Raw genomic sequence first — 26,137 nt, 5'->3', positions numbered from 1 at the left:
TCCCTTAGCAAACGATATAGCACCAGTGGGCTCTTAAGGCGTCCCACACGCCTCGTGGTTCAGGATCAGGGACACGTGGTCACTCGACTAAAAATCACAAGTTCGACGTACTCCTTTTATTCCAGCAACGTTGCAAACACATCTCTAGTTGCGCTACGTCTCCATTCCCACATTAAAACTGTTAATAACGCCAACGGCGGGAAAGAATCGGTTTACAGGCTGACCAGGTCACCTCGTGGCCTGGCCTCATGAGTATAAGACGCGGTTCGTGGTTAAACATTCGAAATGAACTTAAATACTTATTAAAACGAGTCGGCCGCCACCCGGAGTAGGCCTCGCAGATACAAAAAGGTTTTCAGAATTATGAAAAGTCCGGCGGATGTTAAGAGAACAATTGATTGAAAAAATATGAAGTTGTGCGGTGCTCACAAAGCATCCTACCCCGGTTGACGAACGGAAGCGACTGAAGAGGCCAGGGCAGCATGGCGGCCGGAAAGCGCAGGATTTACCGTTAGTTTCTCCTGTTATTTATTACCACATATTTAACTAAAACAAATACACTAAAAATTCTATAATAAAATTATACCAAGGTTTCCTTAATAATTTATGTTGAGTATTAATTATTTTAATTATGATTATGGTTCAAACTGGTTGCGGGTAGTTCCATTGCCTGCCGCGTGGGGCGCTGCGCTGTCCTTATCAACTAGCACTGCAAACATAATCCTTAGGGAATATATTATTTAAAGAAAAGACAGGTAGCAATTACGTAAACATTAAAATTGAATGATAAAATAAAAGGGGTCGTGGCACAGACTCTACTCTCGCCTCTTGTCGGCAGCCTCACACGCACACACACACACCTGCACACGGGGCGGGAGGTTTGAAATAGAGGGTCATGGTGGGAGGAGAGGGGTGGCGACGGCGTGAGGCACATCGGGCTTAGGCTTAGTTATTTGTAGTAACAGTAAAAACCCCATTGTTACGACCCCTTATGGTTCTCGAAAATATGTTCATAATAGAGAGGGGGTCGTAATAAACATTTTGGATGTACTCCCCACAAACCCTTACGTTAAAATATGCCATTTTTCATAACAAGTCAGTGTTCAGTCATCTGTGACAAGAAATTGACAAGTTTTAAACTGAAATATAATTTATTTTAATAGCAGATGACTTCTAAAAAGTAAACATACTTCAGGAAAGCACATTGGACTATACCTAACATCACCAAAAAGAGCTTAGAAATGGTCCAATATGTAGCGCAACTGTATCTTTAAAGAACGCTAAGTCTATTTGACATTGACTACATAAAGATAATGCAAGGAATTTTCATTGAAATGTTTTATTTTTTAGATGTGGGCCATATTTATATACCACGCCAGAGACATCAAGAAGGTTAAGTGCTGTGCCATGCTATGTAATCATTCGTATGAGCGATAACATGTGGAATGTTACGACAATTGAAGAAGGGGAATGCAGTTTACTCTTTTCCCTATAAAATTAAGTACGCTGATAACACGTTTGATATGTCTCTGACCAAACATGTTAAATGGTTTTTTTTCTGTATTAGTTTTCTCTCAATTTACGTAGCTAAATGTAATGAAAAATGAAATCTCTCCACATAACCCTAAAAAAACTGATAATTAATTCTTCTATTCAATTAAAAAAAAAACTCTTGACAATCCTAAAACTTCTCCTGAATTTCGGAACCCCACATAGCCCTACTTTATACTCATGTTACATTAATCAGAAGTTCGTATATTATATGTTTAAAATGTGCAGGTTTTCAACAACTGTTCACAAAATTAATTCTAAAGTACAACGTAATTGAAGAAAAAAAAGTTGTAAGTCGACAATAAACAGTAATCAAAACCAACAGAGACAAAATCACGCAGTCATAATAGCAGTAGCAAACAGAGAGGGTAGCGTGTCTAAAAGCAAGTGATATCACAATGGTTGGCAGATGGCTGACGGTGCCGGGCGGCCGATGTGCAGAGATGTAATCCCCGTGGAACCGTTATCTGTGAGAGGAAGGATAAGAGGATGCTCCAGAGTGAAGGAGTGTCTACTGTGCTACGTGAAGTATAGCTCTCGCCAAGAGAAATGCAGTACAACGAGCTTCAAACAAACATTTGGCCAACTCGTTCAAATTTACAACTCTTTAACACACATTTTTCATGGTTCCTCAAAAAGGGGTCGTACTAGGGAGGTTGTAACAACCCAGATTACAGCCTTCCCCATGCAATCAAGTAATAATAATTTGTTATAAAAGTTTTGTCATATTTCAGGTTAGATGTAAAGTTTTTCCTTTTAGAAGTTATTGTGAACTTAATTCACCGGGTTTATTGTTTTTATTTTTAAAATTCATATTTTTGAAGTAATTTTTTTTTGCTGGCTTCTTTGTGTGGGAAGGCATGCTGACGTAATTATTCTTCGTTATTTCCACGACCGAGGCATTGTTTCACATGCTAGGCGTTTTAGTCACTGTCACGAGAGTGTGAGAGAGAGATAATATTGCTGCGTCGTGGGAACAGCTGTAAGAATTTCGTGGAAGTTTCTGTTTCCATGCACCGTGATTGGCTGAAAATTACATCAGCGAGCCCAGGTTACTGCCCACACAAAGGGAAAGAAGACTGTAAGCTCAATCATTGTCTGAACACCGGGCAAGGCGGTCGTTGTTCGAGCACCGGGCCAAGCAGGCCGTGGTCGGGCGATGGCTCCGTGTTTTCTCCTTTCTGGATGTACAGTTTAATTTTTTTTTTTGTGCTCTGTTGTGCGGAATAAATTGTGATTTTTACATGAATAAAAGAAAAACAGGAAACAGGTAATAAATTGAACATTGCGTATAAATTTCTTCGTGACTTGCTACCAACCTGTATGTTAACTCATGACCTAATTTTGAGATAGCCGGAGGTGGTGAGTGGTAACAAGGTGGTCGTAATAATCGGGTTTGTAACAGTGGGGTTTTACTGTAAAAACAACCCACATATTGGTAATATGAAAATTTATTACATTTACTATTTTTATGGAATAATCTTAGCAGTACAAGCCACTGCAACACCAATTCACATGGTATGAGACCAACACACGACAGTGGGAGTTGAGGGTACAGGTTACCTGCAGGTAGGCAACTACTACGGCATGCAGTTCGTCGGACATCTGCCGCAGCTTCACTTCGATGGGGTTGCCACTCTCCTCACGCCGCTGAGCCACCTCCTGCAGCCTCGGCAGCAGCTGCGAGCACACACATGCACATGTGCAAGGTTACTGACAACATTGGAGTGATATTATTATGTATGGTACAGGGTGGCCCACAAATTATGTACCGTGTTCTCGTATAATGGTCGCACATTTTATTATAAAATGAAGTTTGAAAAGTAGGGGTGCGACGAATATGTGGAAAAAAAATTTTTTGTTAGGTAAGGTTATTCATAAAAACAAAACCCGATCATGGAAAGTACGTTTATTTAAAAAAATGGTGGAGTATACAAGAGCACGCCAAACAATCTATATTAATAATTCCTTAAAAAAAAACCTTTCTTCAACTTTAAATAGAAAAACCAAAACTCTAACGCGAATGCAAGCCACTTGAATCTGATGTGAATTAACGTGTCGTAGTACACACTTGCCACGAAAGAATGCGGGCTATGAAATGTAGTTAACTCGGCACCTGATAGAGAGCGCGCGTTGTATGCACTCGTCGAGATATTGATATTCGACTACGTGCGCGCGCTCTATATGGGAAGCAACATAACCAAACATGAATGATGCGCTGGCTACATTTTTATAAGAGGTACGCCGCGGCACGCAGACAATCAGATAAAGGAAATAACGTTTAAATACGTCTATATAAGAAAATTTACACGTCAAACAACTTTGTATTTCCGTTAATTAAATAAATAAGTGGTAATGACCGAAATTAAATATTAGATTATACCTACACCGCGGCGACGCAGACGATCAGATAAAGGAAATAATGTTAAAAAACATCTTTATACGAAAATTTACACGTCAAACAAATTCATATTTTTCCGTTAATTTATTAAGTAAGTGGTAATGACCGAATAAATATTAGATTTATACTTTAAAATACATTGTTTTATACCGAAAAGATACCTACACAAAGCGCTCGGCATCTACTAGCGGGACCAAAAACATCATGCGACGTTTACGCGAGAAGTTTTTTTATCCAAATTTTGACAGCCTAAATATGGTTGCGACGAATACGCGCGTGCGACCATTGTGCGATAAAACACGGTATATGATGTTTGACTAACTGTAGTATTTGTAAGTCTGTACAAAAAGTTTTGATATGGCAACACTGTGTAGCCTGAGAGTGGGGATAACGTCACTGGACTTAGAACCATTAGTGTATGCCAGACAGGATGGCAGAATGGTCGTCTCTAGAATAGCTGGTGCATTGTTTGCGTTTGTATTCTGTAACAAACAATTACGTGGAGGTGAGACGGAGGATGGCAGTATAGTTTGGAGGAAATGGCCCCTCTGTGTTAACAATTCCCAGAATAAACAATAAATTTGACGCTACTGGTAGTGCTTTGCATGCGAAAGGATCAGGTACAACCCGGAGTATGCATACTGATGATAACAGAGCTCATGTGTTGGAAGCCATTAACTCGTCCCCTTGGAAGCTAAAATCTCAAAGGCACATGAACATATCAAGCACAACACTGCAGAAAATAATAAAGGATTTGAAATTAAAGCCATATCATCCTTGTATGATAAATGATCTACTTAACGATGATGATACAGATAGGCACTTGAAGTTTGCAGAAAAATTGTTGGGAATGCTGAAGGAAAATCCTGGTTTGTAAAAACACATTTGGAAAGATGAGGCCAAATTTCATGTTTCGGGAGGTGTTAACCAATTCAATTGAATTTACTGGAGGAAAGAAAATCCTAATTGTATAAACATCAGTATGCATGACAAAATTCCTTGTGTCATGGTTTGGAGTGGTGTGTCTTATGCTGGGTTGATTGGCCCATTCTTTTTCAATGATAAAATTTCTGGAGAACATTACCTTAAATTGCTTACAGACATTGTGTATCCTTTACGGTCTGCACAACCGGACATTAATGACCTGTGGAGCACGGCCATAATATGCCATACCAGAGCGAGAGTGACTGAACGAAACAATCCCGAACCGCTGGATTGGTCAATGTGGGTCTGTGGAGTGGCCAACTGGATCTCCTGATTTGACACCACCTCACTTTTTCTTATGGGGTGTTTCAAGTTATGTTGCTAGTTTCTTACTGCAATCTTTAAAACATTATATACATAATTATGGGCCACCCTGTAGTTATGTGTGTAAGTGTGTAGTATGTAACTATCTAATATATAAAATTCTCAGTGTCACAGTTTTCGTTGCCATACTCCTCCGAAACGGCTTGACCGATTTTGATGAAATTTTTTGTGCTTATCCGGTATCAATGAGAATCGGCCAACATCTATTTTTCATCCCCCTAAATGTTAGGGGTAGTCCACCCCTAAATTTTTTTTTATTTCCAGTTTTTGGTAGGAAATCACCATGGCAACGGCTGTAGCATTGTTGATGCTTCATTCGTCTCCATGGCAACGACTATTTCATTGTTAGTGCAGTCCTCATCACCGTTGAAATTTTGCGGGTACTTTAAATATCAAAAATTGCCCTTTTTTTTTTCAAGTATATATATTTTACAGACTTGAAACTTCACAGTAATGTTCCTTATGTTACGCAGGATGACATTTTCCGAAAATTAGATCCCATGGGTGGTTAAAACCAGGAAACAGTGAGTACTTTGTCTGCATGAGAACAGGATTTTCAATTGTTCATGCCTTCTGCGTCTCCATGGCAACGGGCATCGCGCGGCAGTGGCGTACCCACAAGGAGGGGCATGTATAATAAGCGGCGCAAGAGTGATCTGCCTGTAGACTGCCATAGCGAAGTACGGGTACATCAGTTTTATGTTGCGTGCACGAGTCGGGAAACCATCGGTACATTATACAGCATTGTAATAAATTTTCACGGAATTTTTTATTATTTACCATTACTGTAAATGGGAGATGTGGCATAATTCTTTTTCCATTAGTATAGCCGTGCGAAGCCGGGTCGGGCAGCTAGTCTAATATATAAAATTCTCGTGTCACAGTTTTCGTTGCCATACTCCTCCGAAACGGCTTGACCGATTTTGATGAAATTTTTTGTGCTTATCCGGTATCTATGAGAATCGGCCAACATCTATTTTTCATCCCCCTAAATGTTAGGGGTAGTCCACCCCTAAATTTTTTTTTTTTAATTTATGGAGAAATTTTTTTATTTTATTTTTTTATAATGTGGCATTAAAAAATACACACAACCCTAAATTTTCACCCTTCTACCCCCAACCCCTAATTTTTAATAGAATTTTATATTTTTCAACCCCGGTCGATAGCTGATCAATTAACACTTGATCAACCTTCCCCGCCTACAGCGAGCTCATTACCTGGATTAACACATAGACCACATATTAATATGAAATTCCATCCCTAAGGGAGTGAAAAAGTGATAATTTCATTTTATAACAGAAAAAATCATAGGTCATAGACATACAAATAGTGAGGGAGTGTCATTTCTTTATGTCTGCCACACGATCATACACATAGTAAGGTCTGGCAAATTCATATTTTTCTCCTTGGTGAGACCAGCCCGCTTAGTGGAGCTCGCAGCGGCTAGCAAAATAAAGGCGCTCATAACCGTTTTGTTCTTAACTTCGTCAATAGATAGAGTTAGTTGCCTTGAATTTTAAACACACCATCGTTTGATGCGTTTGTCATGTCTAATTTTCGTTTGTTTGTGCCGTATGCGTTACTATACCATTCATCCAATTGCGATGCAATTTTGGTGAGTTGTAATGCGCATGCCCGTGAAGGTTTCTGAGACGGTATAACTATTTTGCAATAGTTGGAGCACAAATCGTTTCAAAAATGTGTTTATTTCATATTATATAGCGGTAATTCGTCTGTTTTTGTTGTATAAGTGCACACTAATGACATAATTTATTTAAATATAAAAGAGAGTCAGAGATAGAGTGATATATATAGAGTGAGATAGAGAGAGACAGAGAGATAAGTTGAGATAGAGCGAGGTATAGAGAATGAAATGGGTTAGATAAAGAGATATATAGATGTATATAGCTATATAGAGATTTATATATAGAAGAGATAGAGATAGTGTGAGGTATATATGTAAATATGTAGATATAATGAGATAAATAGCGATAGAGAGATGCATAGATATATAAAGATGTAGATAGAGATAAATATATGTTTAGAGAGATGGATAGATGATTTGTATATGTGTAACTACTTCAAACATATTACAAAACATAGCTGAATGAGGCATTGCAATGCATGTCGAGCATTAGCTAGATAATTGAATTTTTTCTATATTTGTAATCTCTTATTTTTAAGCTTTTTTCTATATTACTTTATAGAGTCTAGATTACATACAGACCAGGTAAATAACTATAAACTGGCAGAGCAACGTCTGTCGGGATCTGAAAGTGATATAAATTATTTTGCACACTTGACATTCAAATTAAGAAGACAATTACTAACTACATCTGATTTCGAAAAAGGTACCCTTCATCATGTATTCAGCCCGGGCAACGCCGGGTACTGCAGCTATAAATTCCCTAGAAATAATTTATATGGCAAAACAACGTTTGCCGGGTCAGCTAGTTGATATATGTAATTTAGTAATAGAAACACAAAAACTTAACATGTAGCATACACTATGTATTTCAATATCTTATAGTCTTGATTAGGATTACTTTTAATAATAATTTTATAAACTATTATCATAAAAAAAATTATAATTTCCACATTCATGTAAAACAAAAAAATATTAATCTCCTAGCTAATGAAATTATGTAGGTACCTCAAAAGTTCATAAATTAGTTAAAATTCTTCATTACATAACTAGAGTAATTTTGGACACTTGATATAAGTTCTTAATTCTCAGGTTTTCCAGCAAAATAAAATTGAAATTGGTCTAACTCCGTCAGTATGAGACAAAGATCTCTTAAATACCAGTTTTTAACAACTGGACTTAGCTATCATTTTTCAGGATAAATTTTCTTGCTGATTAAATTATGTCAAGTCAAACAGCCAAAAATAATTATGCAAGTTCAACAGTGGAAAAGTTAGACTCGTCAGAAGATACATAAAATGGCTATGCCATTCATACAATCAAGCACTGATTTATATAATAAAATATCTTCTGAAATTCACTTTTAACTCAAAGTTTATATGTCATCAATACTTCTAGGCTGTATTGGCTTTCAATTTATACTATCACCTTTAACCAGGAAATCTACCTGGAATATACATATAGGCCACAAAATAGACCAAGCCAACTTACACTATTCTTTTCTTCATGATGGTGGAAGAGCCTCTTTTTTACTCTACACCTCCTGGTTCACTATCAAAAAATTTTGAAACCATTACAACCAATTGTAAGAGTCAATACAACATTTTAAAAGTGCGCCTAAAAACAAGCAACTAGTGATATTAGATATTCAATATCGGAGATCGGAAATGTCGGCACATTTTTCAATATCGGACATCGGTAAATACTTGCGATATTTTGATAAACAATGTTTGCTCTCGCCAATAATACTTCTCACATAACCTTAAACGTAATTCCAAGCTTATTTTCCGCGGGCGTAATTTATCTTTCTTCACGTCACCATATTACCTAGTAATTCCAAGCATATTTTCCACTGAAACAATTTCAAGCCTATTTCTTCTTTCTGATACTGCAATGCATCCCGACAGTAAAATTCTTCCATGTGTACACAAATCCCAGTCATTAGTGCATATTTATTTGTTTCAGATATTCGCAAAATGTTTTCATTTGATGAATTTTCGAAGTTCACTAAGTGTACACAAATTGAAAACATAAATGTAAATAATTACGATATTTAATTTAATAACTATAATAAGTGGTGTAGCCATAAGTAAACATGAAGAAGAATAAAGTTGCTGCTTGATATAACAGGCATTTTCTTTCCGTGTCATTTCATGGTCGCCAACTGCTGTTCTATACAAAGAAGTTACGTAAGTTTTAGAAAAGCTAAAATATGAAACGTGTTTAAGTAGGGCAAGTTGCAGCAAAGGTATTATGTTGGCTATATTGAGTGCATTGCCAACAACATAAATAAAGATGTGTGGTTTTATAAACTCTGCAGTACGTTTCAAAGTTCTATTGAAATTACTTTTCACGTATTTTTAACGTGTTTTCACACCAATAAATGGAGTGATACACTTGAACAATGGTCACAAAATTTGCTAATTGAAGACCTTCCTTTCTAGCGTGTCGTTTACCATGATGAAATTTTACAAAGGGTACAAAAGTTAGATGTTTTTCGGACGGTATTTTTCGTAGATTACAGTTGAGACACTGGACTAAGTACATACAGTGACTCGTGATTCATACATTATAAGCAAATACACTAGAGACTAATACCGGATTGCTACAAAATTTTTGTGTGAAAACGTGGCGTTGTTTTCATCTCAGTCTGATAGATGGCAGAAGGCATGCCTCTTGCCATTAGGTTATTTTTCACACTCCCACCTGTATTGTTAGTATAGAGCTGTTCGGGTTATAAGCATTATTGTTTTGGGAGTACAATGAGCAATGCCGCCGAAAAGTGACATCTGGTTACATTTTCAAGTAAAAACCAATGATAAGGCAAAAACAATTTGCAATTATTGCTGTAAAGAAATATTGCGTTGTGGGAAATCTTCTAGGACATTCAATACATCAAATTTGTGGAATCACTTATCCCTGCATCATCAAAAAGAAGTTGGTGGTTCTGACAAATGTGATTCTCTCTATATACCTTCAACCAGTTTTTGCCAGTTCACTGAACCACCTCAGAATAAATTAAAGCAGCATGATTTGGGATTCTTTGTAGCAAAGCAAACAACATGGAAATGAAGTGATCCACGATGTGTTTAAGCAGACAAGTCACTAGTGAAAATGATTTGCCTCGATATGCAACCAGCATCTATCGTAGAAGATGAAGGTTTTCTGCAGTTTGTCAAAACCCTGCAGCCACATTATTTGTTGCCACGGATGAAGGGCATTATGGGTAAACAAATTCCAGAGTTACTTGAAACTGTTAGAGCTAAAGTTAAAGACATATTGTCAGCTGCTGGGCATGTTGCAATTACGACAGATTTGTGGACGTCTGGTGCTGGTGGTGACTTTATTAATATAACTGCCCATTTCATAGATGAAGAGTGGGAATTCATTGATCTGTCTTTAGAAGTGATGCCATTTTGTGGTGCCAATCACACAGGTGAGCTCATTGCCGACAACATTCGGGCAGCCCTTTCTGCATGGGGTATTGAAGAAAAAGTGAAAATAATTGTTTCTGACAGTGCAGTGAACATGAAAAATGCTGTTTCTCTGCTACATTGCATCATTCATGTTCCTTGTTTTCAACACAGACTGCATTTGGTTGTGAAAGATGGGTGCATGAATCAGTCTGCTGTCATAAAATTGACTTCAGCAGCAAAACGAATTGTGTCACATTTTCACATGTCTGTTATATCAACAAAAATTTTGAAAGAGGCTCAGATGAAGTACAAGCTTCCACAACACATTCTCATCAAAGAAGAACCAACTAGATGGGACTCTTGCTTTGACATGTTAGAAAGGCTAGTTAAACAGCAAGAAGCTTTACAAAACATTACTCGTAAAATTCCCGGACTTAACACTCACTTTTCTCCTGGCCGAAGAGGTCATCGAGCTCTTAAAACTATTCAAGGAAGCGACTTTGTCTCTCAGTTCATTAAACTGTATGATATCTGATGTTATACCTCTAGTTAACAGCCTTGACAGGGGTCTCCAAAAATTCAAGATAAAGAAAGTGTTTGGTTTGAAAACTGCTATTACTGAAATGCTACATTCGTTGCACAGTAGATTTGATGGTGTAGAATATATCATCAAAGTGTATGCAGCTGCGACAATTTTGGATCCATGATACAAAAACCGTAGGGATGGGACGATTCCAAAATATCAATTCTCGATACCCAATTCTCGATTCCCTATCGATTCTCGATTCCCTATCGATTCTCGATTCCTATACTGAACCACTGATAGATTTTTTTAACATAAAGACAATTTCACTTTAATTCTGAATTAAAGAGGTTTATTTAAAGCCACACACATTTAGCAAATACTTGGAAGTTAAACAGCTTTCAGAAAAAATTCAACACTTATCAAATTGTAGAAACTGTTTTAAACTTTTAATTTATGTACATATAAAAGAAAGATATTGTAGTTAACTTTTTAACAATTAGACATCACTAGTTTTAGATCCTACAAAAATTAACCCAGAGGATGTAAATTAATGTATTAAAAAAAACATAAGGCCTACTCAAAACTCAACAAAATGTCACTACTGTGAACAAACAAAACAATTTACAATTTTTATTTTTTAGAAAAACAAGCCTTCGCACAGTTTCAGGGTCTAATCGATGACACTTTTGGTCAACTACCAGGCCAGCAGTACTGAAAAGTCTTTCAGAATACACTGTGGATGGTGGTATGCTAGGGTATTTTTTTGCCAGTTTTTTAATGTTAGGGAATTTGTAATTTTCCTTCCAGTACTTGAAAATGTCTGCAGTGGGAGGAAGAATTGGTTCCTGACGGTAAGTGTTTATTTCATCCTTCACAGAAGTTTCCTTCGATTCACACTTTGCATCATTCATGATGTTGTTGTAAAATGCCCACATTTCATGACTCGCTGCTGGTGCCGCTGTTTGCTTTGTTTGGACATTGGGTAACTCAGGCTTTGAGCAGTTGGTTTTTCTTTCTTCTTTAATTAATCAATTTTGTGCCACTTCAACACACTTTTGGTTAACAAACACATGGCTTTTCAGTCGAGGATCAAGAAGTGTTGCTGCTGCAAACAAAATTTCTTGCTCCACTTCTGCATACCTTAAGTTCAATGAAGAAATGAGATAATTTTTCATACCCAGAATTCCTGAGCCATTGGGTGCTGGCTTTTGTAGCTCTCTACGTGTGCTGTTAACAATCGGTATTACCTCTGATGCAGTCACAGTTGCAGAACTAACAGCAAGTGTAGCATGGTTGAAAATGCTTAGTAAGTCAGACACATGGGCAAGTAAATTCCATTCTGCAGTCGAAAGTTCTGCAGGCAAATTGAGCTTCGTTGCAGCTAGGGTGACTGCCTGCTTTTGCTTAAGTAGACGTTGCAGCATGTGTAATGTAGAATTCCATCGGGTGGGTTCGTCTTGGATGACTTTATGCTGTTTTACACTCAGAACAGAGGTAAACCAGACAATGTTTGCGTTGAACTGTATGATGTTACGAACAGTTATGTTTTCCATTTTCCAAAGGCTGACTTTAAAACTTAGAGATTGGCCTGCATGGACAGGGTTCGAACAGGGTAAGCAAGAACCGAGGTAAACGTGGCAGCACACCTGCTTGGAGTTGTCAGCATCCTGTATGAGGCCGGTGGCCAGGTTGATCTGGTTGTTGTTGTCTGTGGACTCCTGCGCGAGGCTGCGGATCATGTCCTGGGTCTGCACCACCAGGCGGTCCACCATCTGCTGCGTGGAGCTGAGCAGGAAGCCCTGGCGTACACACGCACGGCTGGCTCCGAGTCCTGCTCACATATCCTCACACTGCACGTCCAAAATGATCACATGAATCCATTGAGGCCGAATGTCTCGTTCACGATAAAGTCATTACAAACAATACGGGGTGATGATGTGAGAATGGAGCATTACGGGATGAACTGATGGGGGGGAAACAGGAGACCACCGGGAAAACCCACCAACTCATGGCAACGTCAACCACGTTTCCTACCCGGATTACCTAGGGAGCCAGTGACCTGACCACTCAACCAGTGAGGCCTCTTGGACTTAAGCAGGAGCAATGTGAACTGTGTACTGACTGCAGCCAAGCTCAACATAGGAAACATTAACTACCTGACTGGATACAAGCACAAGAAAAAACTAGAACAAAAACCAGTATTAATCCCTAATAATAATTACTATTCCTAGCCCAGTGTAGCTTTATCTGCCCAGTTGTTATCTTATTTTACACTGTGTGCTTAGTCATACATGCTATTCCTATTGTTTATGATTTATTTACAGTATTTACCCGAATATAATGCGATGATTTTTACCAAAATTGCTGGAACTGAAGAAAGTGAGTCTCGCAGTATTATCGCAAACGTACGTTTTGCCGCCGGAGGAATGTTTTGAAACGACGCGGCGAGACAACTGTATCAAGGTCATGGCGGGCGCCAGCGATGTGAAGTAACAGTAGAGCTGTAGCAAACCATATGAATTCGGTACTGAGTAACGGGTGCGCCATCTAGTACCGAATAACGAAACGTTACACTCGAATGCATTTCGTTACTCGCATTTTTCGTAGTATGGAACAGTTCACTTGTAGTTCTACACTTTACCTATTAAATCAATTAAATTTAGAATGACTTAAACACAAGTCTGGTTAAAAATACGGAAAAGTGAAAAAAATGCACATTACACAGTTTGGGTATGTTTTCTACAAATTACGAATGTTGCGACGCCGCGACGTCATACTGTACGCGTACGCAATACGACTCGATTCTTTGCTCTAACATAACATTGCATGCTATGTAGTATCAGAAGTAACGAGTAACGTAACGATATGATAGTAACGAGTACTAATTGTTATAGTAACGAATACATACGGGTACGCTTTTTTTTCGTTACTCTTACACCTCTAAGTAACAGCGCTGCTAGTCTCAGCTTGGGTCAGTATTAGGTAGAAGCGATTGTCGATTGTTTGGTCGCTTGTGCTATGTTACTGTGACGTAAGTTTTGTTTTGCATCGTAAGAAAGTGAGAGATTTTTTATAACATGGATACTGTAGAGAAGCGTAGGAGTACACGATTAAATATGCCTAAAGGGCTGAGAAGAAGTTACGATGCTAACTTTAAGATTATTGTGGCAAATTATGCCATACAAACGAACAACTGCCAAGCTGCTCGTAAATACGACATCAGTGAAAGTAACGTGCGTAACTGGAGGAAAGATTTGCGTTGTCTAAAAAACGCAAGTAGTACCAGGAAAGCATTCAAAGGGCCAAAAAAAAGATGGTTCTCGGATATTGAAACCCACGTTGTGAATTTTATCAAAGAGAAGAGAAGAGACGGGATGCCTATTTCGCGAGAAGTAATAAGTTTAAAAGCCCTAGAAATTGCCCGGGAGTTTAATATTCCGCGGACTAGCTTCAAGGTTAGTACTGCCTGGTGCGTGAGAATGATGCGCCGTTGCGGTTTTTGTTTGCGGCGCAGAACATCATTAGCACAAAAGCTGCCAAAAGATTTCCAAGAGAAATTGACTAGATTTCAGCGTTTTGTGATTGGTTTGCGTAAACAACACAACTATTTGTACGGCCAAATCGGTAACACAGATGAAACGGCAGTTTATTTTGACATGCCCCGCAACACTACTGTTGATACAAAAGGCGTCAAGACTGTTACTGTGCACACGACTGGTAATGAAAAGCTGCGAGTCACGGTGATGTTATCTGTTTTGGCAGATGGCAGGAAACTTCAACCATTCGTCATATTAAAAAGAAAAACACTTCCCAAATAAGCATTTCCGCCGGACGTATTCATTCATTGTCAAGAAAAAGGCTCGATGATGAGTGATTTGATGCAAGAATGGTTGCAACTTGTGTGGAATCGGCGCCCTGGTGCACTGCTGAAGAAAAGGGGCATGTTGGTTCGTGATGCGTTTCAGGGACATCTGACACCTGAGGTTAAAGCTGCGGTATGTAATTTTAACACAGACTTGGTTGTTATTCCAGCTGGAATGACAAGCCAGCTACAAGTCCTCGATGTTGTGGTAAACAAGCCATTCAAGGACCACCTTCGCCAACAATATAGTGATTGGCTGCTTGCAGGTGACCATGCTCTCACACCGACTGGGAAAATGAAGAAACCATCAATTCTGTAGCTAGCAAGATGGATTTCCACTGCATGGAAAAGGATAACTCCAGAGTCCATCGTCCGTGGTTTTAAGAAGTGTTGCATTTCAAATGCCATGGATGGCACTGAAGATGATCTGTTGTGGTAAAATGAAGGTCAAGGCAGTAGTAGCAGTAGCAGCAGCAACGGTACAGGCACTGACAGTGAATGATTTTGCCTTACCAGCTTCATAACAAATTCTGTTAATGTTAATTTTGTTAGTGTTGTGACAAACTCATATTTATATTTGCCTGGGTAAGTTTATATATTTAATTTTGATTTAAAATTTCATTTAAAATTTAAAAAAATAAGTGCTGTGTTTTTTAACTATCATTTCCTCTCTATAACTTTGTATTTGAACTGTGGTTTCCTCTCCATTAATTTATTTTTCTAGGCACTCAATCAGAAAGTTTAGGGTCGCATTAAATTCAGAGTCGCAGTATATTCGGGTAAATACGGTACTGTTCTATTAGTCCAAAAATATTACTTCATTGTTAAATATTTTCTGATAAACAGTGAAACATTTGTCTAGCAAGTATTGCATGTCAGACATGTTTTTGTACATTTTTTTGATACTATTTCCCTCTGCATTTAAGACATGATTCTAACAAGAACCGTAAAATTTAAATGTTAAAATTTAACTGTGAGAACCACTGCATGCCATATAATTACACATGTAGTCATGGGCTGAGAAATGCTTCTCATTCAAACAACAAACTTGTTTGTTGCCCAAAAAAAAATATAAAAGAATGAGAGGTGAAGATAGGGTTCAGAAATGAAATAACCCCTCCCCGCTCCAACAAAAACCCAAAATCATTAGCCGCATTCACATCAACTTAACTGCTAATCTGAGAGAAATACAGTTCAGAATGTTGGAACACGAAGCCAACAATAAGTGTATAATACCTACAACGTAAATGTATAAAAATCAAGAGATTACAAGAGTGAAGAACAAAACAGAGTTGTTTGAAGCAGGAATGTCGTGAAGCAGAGTAATCCTCACACCTGCTGCAGCCTGAACGCCTGGCCTTGGCTGTACTTCTTAGGTGTGACGTTCCTGTGCAGCAGATCCTGTATTTTGCGCATGACTGTGTCGGTGCGCTCCGAAGATGTCTTCATGCACGGCACCACGTCATGGACTGGGAACGGCATGTAGCGCACCGTGTAGTTGCTGCAACATTTGTTGAAACACGAACATGAAACAGCACTTAAAATATTAGGGCTGCTCTGATACCTCCTTTTCCCATACCAAAACCAATACCTGATTCTGCAATCACCATTTACATTACTGGCCACATTACATAAATAAATAATTGAAACAATTTTTTTTATATAAATATGCTCAAAGTCATTTTCATATAAATATGAATTCAAAGGAAGATACCCAAATGGAAATTGTGCATCATTTATTTATTAGCTAAAAACTTAATTTTTATTTCCTTGTAGTTAACCAGTGCCTCATTTGGTAAATTTTAAAGTTTGGTTTAAAAATTAGTTAAAACAATTAACATAAAAATAATATTAGAACTATAACAAACAAACATAGAAAGTATTTTCAAAAAATTCAAAGTTGTGAACATATTGTTACGATTTTACGCGGGTTCGTAAAGGATAGCCCAATTAAAGATTTTTATCACACACAGTTTTCTTTATTGCCACTACTTATGTCACTTACAAAACTCTTCTAAAATGGCAAATAATTCATTACTCTTAAAGAAAGGTCTATTTCCCAGTCACTCGTTCCACACACCTCGCTGGGCCGCACCTCTGGCGCAACTCTCGCCGCAGCACCCCTCGTAGGTCTCCACCGCGGGACTCCGTCGCCACACTCCACCGCCGCCGACACACTTCCCCTTCGCCGAGGATCCGCTCGACTAATCGCTCGCAACTTCGCTCGGGACTCCACCGCGCCCGCGACTCTATCGCCCGGAAGCTCCGCCGCGGGAAAACTCCCGACTCCACTGAACTCACTCACTCTCCCTGCCCTGGAACCTTTGTCTAAGGACTTCGCCACTCTGCCGCACCCGCGGCACTATCGCCCAAAACTCAGCCGCGGGAGAACTCCTGACTGAACACTCCGAACTGACTCCATTCAAATCCACTGACGTCTTCGGGCATATATAAAGGCCCCGGCGCAATTCCAGAACTCACGAGAGCGGCCGGGGCCTGTCGCATCATCACAAGCCGTCCCGACGGCAGAAATCTCTCGAAAACACGTGTCGGCGGCTCGCGCAATTCCCAGCTGTCAGGTGTCAGTTACGTGTCAAAGGCATGGTGCCGCGCAGGGAGGGTGTGAAGGAGGGGGGAAAGCGACAATCCTTGTTATCTTCCAGGCGCGCGCGGCACATATCATATTGCGGCAGTCGCCAGCCAGCTCTGCACCTGCACGTGTCCCGGCCAATGTCACGTTGGTAACAATATTTTTCTTTTCGATACCTTCAATACCTATGCCGATATTTTAGTATCGGCCGACATCCTATACCAGTATCAGGTATTAAACAGTCCTATAAAATATTAATTAAAATATTTATAACTTTTACACACAGGATTCCCACAATATTACTTAAGCTAACTTCACTGAGATTTCCCTGTTTTTTCTCTCTGATCAAACATTTTTAACTTGTCTGATCAGTCCATCTTGGAAGATGACAGACATATCATATTACACATTACTATCAAAATACATTTTAACCAACACACACAACATGCAGGATTGAGTACAAAATGTTTTCCTGCACAATATATAGTCTGCACTCTTTTCATTTCCATGAATACTTTGTAAAAAACACTGCCCGCATGATGATTGCACATTTTATGCCAATTTTTTGTTTGATTACATGTACTGTGACACTTAAGCAAATATTTTTTTTCATTTTGGATATAAAAAAACAAAAGTGTACTTGAAAATGTGCATAAATAACTAGTCAGTGTTGGTTTTTAATAAATATGTCACGAGTAAGTATGTATGTATTGTTTACCTAATTAAAATATCATGAACTGCACCGTTAAGCCGTGAGTGCTGCCTTTCGGGCGGCTACCTGACCGCTGCCGGTAGGTTTTGTGGTTGTCTGCCACCATGCTGGCATGTGGTAAGAGGGGAAAATCTAAATATAAACCAGCCAGAGAGTGTAAAAAGGAGGGGGGTGCATGCGTGAATGAGTTCGTGGTGTAATGCAGCAGTGTTTATGGTTCTCCCTCCCACTCATCGTTGTAAATGTCCTTGAACTGTCTATCTCGACAGGTTTTTGTGATGCAAATGTATCCAAAAATTGTTTTTGTATGAGATTGCTCACACTTTCTATTGCAACAATCCATGACAAAACCGCTGTAAAGGGTGTGCTTGTTTTTATAGAAGGAACTGACAAAAAAGATTTCGCTGCATGCCGTCTGTTCTCTCTAGGAGAAGGAGACTGTTAAAAAAAAATACATTAAACGGGAAGGAAAACACGAGTACAAAAAATAGTATTTTGGGCCACAAATGATGAAAAGGGGAGAGATGAAGAACCATTGCAGGTGCCATGTTTCTTACACGGTAATAAGATGAGACACGGACCATAAATACTTCACTCGTATTCTACTGAAGACAGATATATGATGTGGACCATATTTGACGGTGACCCTTGCAATGAAAATATTTTAGAAAAATCGGTTACTGTTATATATTAATGGCACACAAATTTACGTTTTAATACATTTGGTTTTAAAACATTAGGATTCAACATTATTAATAATGCTTTGTAACTGAGATATTGTCATATTCCCTGTAAATTTCAAGAATTTAAGAGATATTTTGAGAAATCTGAATTTTGCTGGTTTTCCAGAATTTCCCTGTTTTTGCAAACCCTGTAATGCCAACTTTCTGTAATTTAAATTACTATTACTTGAACTAGAGAGGACAACAAAATCACATTCATTAACATCAACATACAATTTCAAAAACAAATAAAACATAAGCATTCTTCACAGCAACTGTATTAAATTTTGATTATTAAAATTTTTAAGTGATATGAGTATTAAATAGGGCAGGTACGGGCATGTGTAGTCGGCCCAATGAAGTTGTGGTGAAGCCAGAACATTGAATACGTACACTTGTAACTGCCCACCAGCCAGCTCTGAGTGCACGATTACACTCACCTCTCCAGAGCATACGCAAGATCACTGAACCCCTGCACGGTGACATTATTGCGATCGTAGATGATAGTACGCAGACGTGAGTTGATTTGCAGTGCCTTTGCCAGCAACCGAGCTCCCGCATCCCCCATCATGTTGCCACTGAAACACCACCCACAGTTCTACAACCATCACATTATACACAGAATCACTATTCCAGTTTCCCATCATGTGTACCTTACTAAATCAATAGAAAAACAGTTTTCAAGACCCACAAATAAACACAATGCTAACAAATTAAAACCAGTTTTAAATAATTATTTCATAAATATTAATATTATACTTGCTGCCATCCGACAGCATATAATGAAAACACATGTTTAAAACATACCAATTATTGTAATATTTGAAAAAATAATATCTAGGACAATGCCATCTCTATAGCAATCTACTAAGACTACAAGATCAGATTCACAGTAGCCGACCTGTATGACTGCATGATATTTTTGGAGATAATATATGCCATCGGAGGAAGTAAACACATCAAAATATATTTAAATTATATTGAAACCATAAATACTTTGGTTTTTCTACAGTAAGCTCTGCCATGTCCAGCTCTAGCAGCTGATTTTATCATGTCTTGTAAACTTTTGGCGACCTTATAACATATTTGTATTTGTTGTCCAATATCTTCTGTAACAAAAGTTTTAATAACCATTTTTTTTTATATCATTATGTTACTATATAGCAATTTCATTATAGCAATATTTTGTAATGGTGGATTAATACATTTATTTTGTAATTTTAAATATTTGTCATAAAAATTATTGTTAAATATTTAAGTATTACAGTTATTTCCAAGTAACTCTATTTCTGAAACAAACTGTCACTGCTGTCGCTAGCTTGTTCCTGAGTGCACAGTTTCAGGCATATTATAATCATCACCACCATCAACTGCTTCCAGCATGCGGCCGGGTCAGCAAAATAAAATGCCTCCATCTTCCTGTGTCCCTCCTCCATTCCTCTTACTGAGCAGACCTTTTCAAAATCTTTTTTTCTATCCTACTGTTCTATTTTGAACTACATTCAACATGGCTTAAATAAGTTGTGTGCTCTACATCTCTCAATTATGTAACATCATCTGTTACAACTACTTTGGGGCAAGTTTATTTTTGTTTAGTTATTATTTTTGTACATTACTTGTTTGGCACAACTAACGTTTATTCTCATTTTTTCATCACTTGCAATTAGCTGTTAGCGGGTGGTGACGCTGTTAAACATACAGCCATGCTGGGTAGATTTGATCCCCTGCCATAGCATGCAGCGTGAGACAGTAACACTATGATCTTATGATGCACTGTACTACTAAGTCTGTTCTCATCTTCATCTTTTTCTTTAGTTCTTGGACTTGGAACTTTCATGCTTTAAAATCTTTATTCACACTTAAAAAATTAAAGAACTACTTACAAGATGATTATTCTTTTGCATCAAACATTTTAAAAATCATCTATGAAATCGGTAAAGTTTTAAATAATTTTATCAAATAATTGTTAATGTTAAATTACATTTTTTTGACGTGACAACATCTAATAAATCTATGAACGCTGGCTGCACGCACTAAAAAGTGTCCCGTTACGCACATTGTCCCATTTCGCTGTGTCCCGTTACACTTATTTTATATTGCTCTTTGCTAACCTGAACCTCTTAGCATTGCGACCCAATCCGAGGCGTAATTCTGTTTTCATGCATTTCAATGTAACATTTTCATTGCTCTTTGCTAACCTGTTCCTCCTAGCATTGCTGCAGAGTCCGTGGCGCAAATATAATATTTTTGACTCCATCTTGGTGTTGGGTACGCCATTTTCCTCACATCATCCTTGAAACACTCCCATTCGTTTCCTACTTTTCCTATCATCGTCATATCCTTAATAGAATAACACAGATTGGAAGAAGTTAAATAGCAAACATATATAAAAGTTATAGTTAAAATAATCTCTTTGTTAAAGTAATAAACATATGTATTTGAATTAATGAGTGCAAATAAAAGTAAATTTATCAATTAAATTGTAGATTTCATTTCACTCCTTCTTTGTATCCATACAAAATAGTGATAATTCTATAAAAATGATTCAATTTTATTCATAAAAGTATGCAATCATTACATCAATGCTTTGTTATGACGTCACGTTAAACTATCGTCCGTAAACCGACAGACAACTAATTTTTTAATATATAATTTTGATCTTTATCATGCAGGGTGTCTACTCATGTTGAGTCAAAGAATTCCTGTACAATTCCCGTACATTCCTGTACACTAATAAAAAATTTCATGTACATTTACAGCTTACACTATCACTAATTAGGATAATAGCAATGTTAAAAATAATTGTACAAAAAAAGTCACAAAAAAATTTTTTTAACAAAAACTTGGATTTCAAGAAAATTTGTCACAGAAAAGTTAGGCCTACATTTATGTTGATAAAATTTAGCTCATTCTAGGTTACTTTGCACTGCAGCCAAACTTTGCCACATGGCAACTGTCAAATTTTTAACTTTTATCTTTAGAGGCTGTATATATACCTGTACCAGTTTTGTTATTATTATTTTTGTTTCCCATGTCTGTATTTTTGGTATATTTAACTTAAAACTGTTTGTGTATTAACTTTTATTTGTTGACGTGTCCTATACCATTTGTACAAATGTCTGTATGGTCAAATGGATGAAAATAAATAAACAAATAAATAAAACTCGCATGACCTTGCGCGCGATATGCCACTTGCCAAATGCCAATTTTGCCAACCAAGTTCCTGTCCAACAGAGTAAAGTACACCCGCCCCTCGAAGTAACACGGTAATCCATCCAAAGAAAAATGGAGCACTAATCAAAACAGCGCTAATCAAATACGTTTTTAACATAAGAGTGCATGTTAAACAAAATAATTGGTTTTCCCGCCTTTGAAATATGTATGTTTACTGTACCATACTCCACATTTATCCCGTTTAAAAATTGGTTGTCTGTAAAGTCGGTTTACGGACGATACTTTAACGTGACAACGTCATAACAAAACATTGATGAAATGATTGCATACTTTTATGAATAAAATTGAATCATTTTTATTTTAATAATAAATGAATAATAACTTTTCACATCACTTTATAAACAGTCGAGTGGAAGAGAGATAGATGCAGCGCAAGCGTACAATGAGCGTAATGGGACACAGCGTAACGGAACAATGTGCGTAACGGGACACTTTCGTGCGTGCAGCCGGCGTTCATCGATTTATTAGACTTTGTCACGTCAAAAAAATTTTTTTCTGGAAACGTAATGCGCTGTCAACTTCAATTAGCGCAACCTGGCATGCATGAGATTAACAGACCTCGAAAGCTTCTGACCTTTCTCGCCAGATGGAAGGAGTAGCATAAACATGGCTGTATAAACACGCTCCACGGATATATTAACGTAATTTTATTGATTGTAAAACTTTTAACTAGACATAAGAAAACAGGCATCAAAAAATTGAATAACTATTACGGAAAAGTGAAAACTAACGTTTTTTTTAATTCGTTCTTTTATTAAAATTGTACAAGTGTCGAGATTTATTATGTTGCATTGTGTTTGATACAAGAGTGCCGTTGCCATTATGCGCGCGTGTAAATAAAAAAAATTTGTGGACGAAAAAGAACGATACTTCAAAAAGAGCCCTAATTAATTGGCGCTAATCAAGCAGCGTTACTTCGAGGGGTGGATGTATACTCACACAGAGCAAGACTGGCTTGCAGCTGTCGCCGGCCGGCGCAATTAACTTTGTCTTACGCGCTTAATTTTTATACACACGTGATAATGGTCGCTTGTATACAAAAATAATATGACACGGCATATAATATGATTTTTGATTCGTGACCACTGAAATCAGCATAAAATTCTTGCATTATACGCCTGCAAATAATATATTATTTTGCAGGTATGTTGTCTACTTTCTTCAGATGTTCACGAAACGAAAAACAAATTTTAATAAAAAGATTTATCATAAATAACTTCTGCACACACACAAAGATGCAGTACTATTAGTATTACTTAACAACCGGACGAACTTTAACAATAACCACACTATACAACACGCAAAAATAAACTGGATGAAAATTTAAGCATGAGCGGGAACGACCATTAACGAACGACCACAGTAAAAAAAAAAACTGGGTGAGTCCACGCGTCTTACGCAAGTGGTTATCACGATTACGCGGCAACTTGTGTTGGTTGATCCCATCGTCTGCATTCAGCACTCTGCAATAAAGCACCAGCATATTGTAGAGAAGCAATAATCACACGATTCACGATTGTGTTGCAGTAAAATCTTCCCTTTTTAATATTAATATATAAATGTTGTTGACGGGCGGGTAAAAGTCAAAAGTTCCCGGACATCGAGATAAATTCCCGCACAATCCCCGTATTTTTCCCGGGCAGTATAATTCCTGTACAATTCCCGATTTTCCAGTTTTTCCCGGTCGGTAGACACCCTGTCATGGAATCATTACAACTTTGAGCGGGTAATGACCACTCAGAATAGAAAAAAATAATAAGCAAATAATTTTTCTATGTATATAATTATTTAAACATTTGTCAAAGACTGAAATAATTCCAAAACATTATATAAAGTAGAATCTCGTTATAGCGAGCACGGTAATAGCGAGAACACGGCTGTAACGAGGTATTTTTGAGGAATTTACGGCGTGATCGCTTTAAGCGCGCTTTTGTTATTTGTCTGCTTTATCTCCACCCCTCTCGCTCGCCACTACACATCTTGCCGTTGACGCCTGTCACATTCTTCAGCCTTGCAGTCGCCACCAAGTGCGTGGCATTAAAAATAGAATCCCGTTCTTTCTTTCTTTAATCAAACTTCCGTTAGTTATCTGTGCCTGCGACTTCACAGTCACAGCATCACTGGCTGGCTTCAAAGCCAAGGTGTGCTCGAGTCGAATAAACCAAGCCTTTGAATATACTGTTACAATTTCCCACTTGGGTTCGTAAAGGATAGCCCAATTAAAGATTTTTATCACACACACAGTTTTATTTATTACCACTACTTGTCACTTACAAATAATCTTCTAAATTGGCAGATAATTAATTACACGTAAAGAAATGTCAATTCCCCAGTCACTCGTTTCACACACCTCGCTGGGCCGCACTTCCGGCGCAACTCTCGTCGCAGCACCCCTCGTGGGTCACCACCGCGGGACTCCGTCACCGCACTCCGCCGCCGCCGCCGTCACACCTTTCGCCGAGATCCCACACGACGACTCGCTCGCCACTTCACTCGGGACTCCGCCGCGCCCGTGACTCTTTCGCCCGGAAACTCCCGACTCCACTGAACTCACTCACTCCCTGCCCTGGAACCTTCGTCCAAGGACTTCGCCACTCTGCCGCACCCGCGGCACTATCGCCCGGAAACTCCGCCGCGGGAGAACTCCTGACTCCACTCACTCAGACTCTCTGACCTGGAACCTTCGTCCAAGGACTTCGCCACTCTGCCGCACCCGCGGCACTATCGCCCGGAAACTGCGCCGCGGGAGAACTCCCCACTGAACTCTCACTCGAAGGTCAGCCCAACCTCCTTATATAGCCCTTGGGTTCCCGTCCAGAACAATCGGCCATGTCTCCGAGATATCGCGCGACCTTCGCCGTCGAAATGCCCAGAAACGCGTCGTGAGTCCTCGAAGGATGCGGCGGCTGCTCAAAGAACGCCGATAAACGCAACAAGCATCGGGTTCCCACAAAACGCGCCAATAAACATGTCTGAGTCCTTTTATTCTGCAGTGCGGCCTCTTTAAGTAACTCGATCTGAGGCAGGTGCGCGCTGCGACGGTCAGGATGTCGCGAGATAGTATGACACGAGATACCAGGGAGAGGATGCGGGTGGAAGGGGGCGCAGACAGGCCGAACGAGCGCGGCGATGCCAGGCACTGCAGCCAAGCGCAATCGTAACATTGCCCCCTCCTTAAACCTGTTTGTCCCGAACAGGTAATGCATCTCCTCCTGGAGGTCCCCATGCTACTCGAAGTTTAGGCCTCCTACCTTTCCTCCATCGCGGGCTGTACAGTCTCACCAGGTAACCCACTCTCGCAGTAAATGTTGCTTCCCTCGTCACCCAGTGACACTTCTGCGTTGCTGATGCCCAATGTCGTTCAGTCAGCTGCCCGAGACAGGCCGACCGTTGTCTTGGACGGACCCGATACTCTTGAGAGCATTGCTCGTTGCCTCCCAATGGTTCGCTTGTTTCTTCCCTTTTTCTCTCTGTTTGTTCTCTCGTAGCTACTCGTTTACAAAGCATTTCTTCCCAGCTCTTCTTCGTCTCTTCTTGGTTCCTCATTCCCTCTTCGTGCTTATGAATATCGCCTGGACTGCACTCAGTTACTCCTTGCACCATCTTCTTCACTCTTTGTGTTCTCATTTTCTCTTCTCGGTCTTTCTTCCCCTGTTCTTGGTCCTTCTTCACCTCTTCTTGGTCTGCCTGCGTCTCTTCTTGGTTTTTCTTCGTTTCTTCTTTGCGCTTCTCTATCTCTCCTTGACTCATGTACATCTCTTCTCGGCTTTTCTTCTGCTCTTCTTGACATTTCCCCCTCTCTCTTTCGTTTTTTTTCATTTCTTCTTGTTCAATATTCCTCGCTTTGTAACTCATCTTTACTACTTTTGTGCTTTTCTTCAACTCTTCTTTCATCTTCATGTCCTGGCTGTTCTCCTCTCCTTAGCTAATTACCTCATGACTGTTATTCTCTTCACTGTTCTTTTCTTTGTTGTTCTTTTCTTTGTTGTTCTCTCGGCTGTTATTCTCTTCTCTGTTCTCTTCTTGGCTGGTCTTCTCATCGCTGTTCTTCTCTTGGCTGTTCTCCTCTTGGCTGGTCTCCTCTTGGCTGGTCTCCTCTTGGCTGGTCTTCATTTCTCTGTTCTTCTCGTCGCTGTTCTCCTGACCGATCTTATGTTCGCTGTTTTTCTC

At 38.9% G+C, this 26,137-nt stretch overlaps 1 protein-coding gene across 9 annotated transcripts in view; it reads right to left on the bottom strand.

The window, feature by feature from the left end:
* Positions 1-26,137, bottom strand: part of LOC134527342 (F-actin-uncapping protein LRRC16A) — a 324,842-nt gene that overhangs the window by 124,210 nt on the left and 174,495 nt on the right. For all 9 annotated transcript variants that reach the window (XM_063359938.1, XM_063359939.1, XM_063359940.1 and 6 more), the window contains 4 exons: positions 19,174-19,311; positions 16,045-16,210; positions 12,494-12,646; positions 3,115-3,231 (listed from right to left, as the gene is read on the bottom strand). In XM_063359938.1, the coding sequence (XP_063216008.1) occupies positions 3,115-3,231; positions 12,494-12,646; positions 16,045-16,210; positions 19,174-19,311 (574 nt within the window). The remainder of the gene's footprint in view (positions 1-3,114; positions 3,232-12,493; positions 12,647-16,044; positions 16,211-19,173; positions 19,312-26,137) is intronic.

The sequence above is a fragment of the Bacillus rossius genome, chromosome 1 (assembly GCF_032445375.1).
Source record: "Bacillus rossius redtenbacheri isolate Brsri chromosome 1, Brsri_v3, whole genome shotgun sequence".
In the NCBI taxonomy this organism is placed as follows: domain Eukaryota; kingdom Metazoa; phylum Arthropoda; class Insecta; order Phasmatodea; family Bacillidae; genus Bacillus; species Bacillus rossius.
Note: the sequence above shows the minus strand (reverse complement) of the source record. Positions and strands in the feature narration are given on the sequence as shown.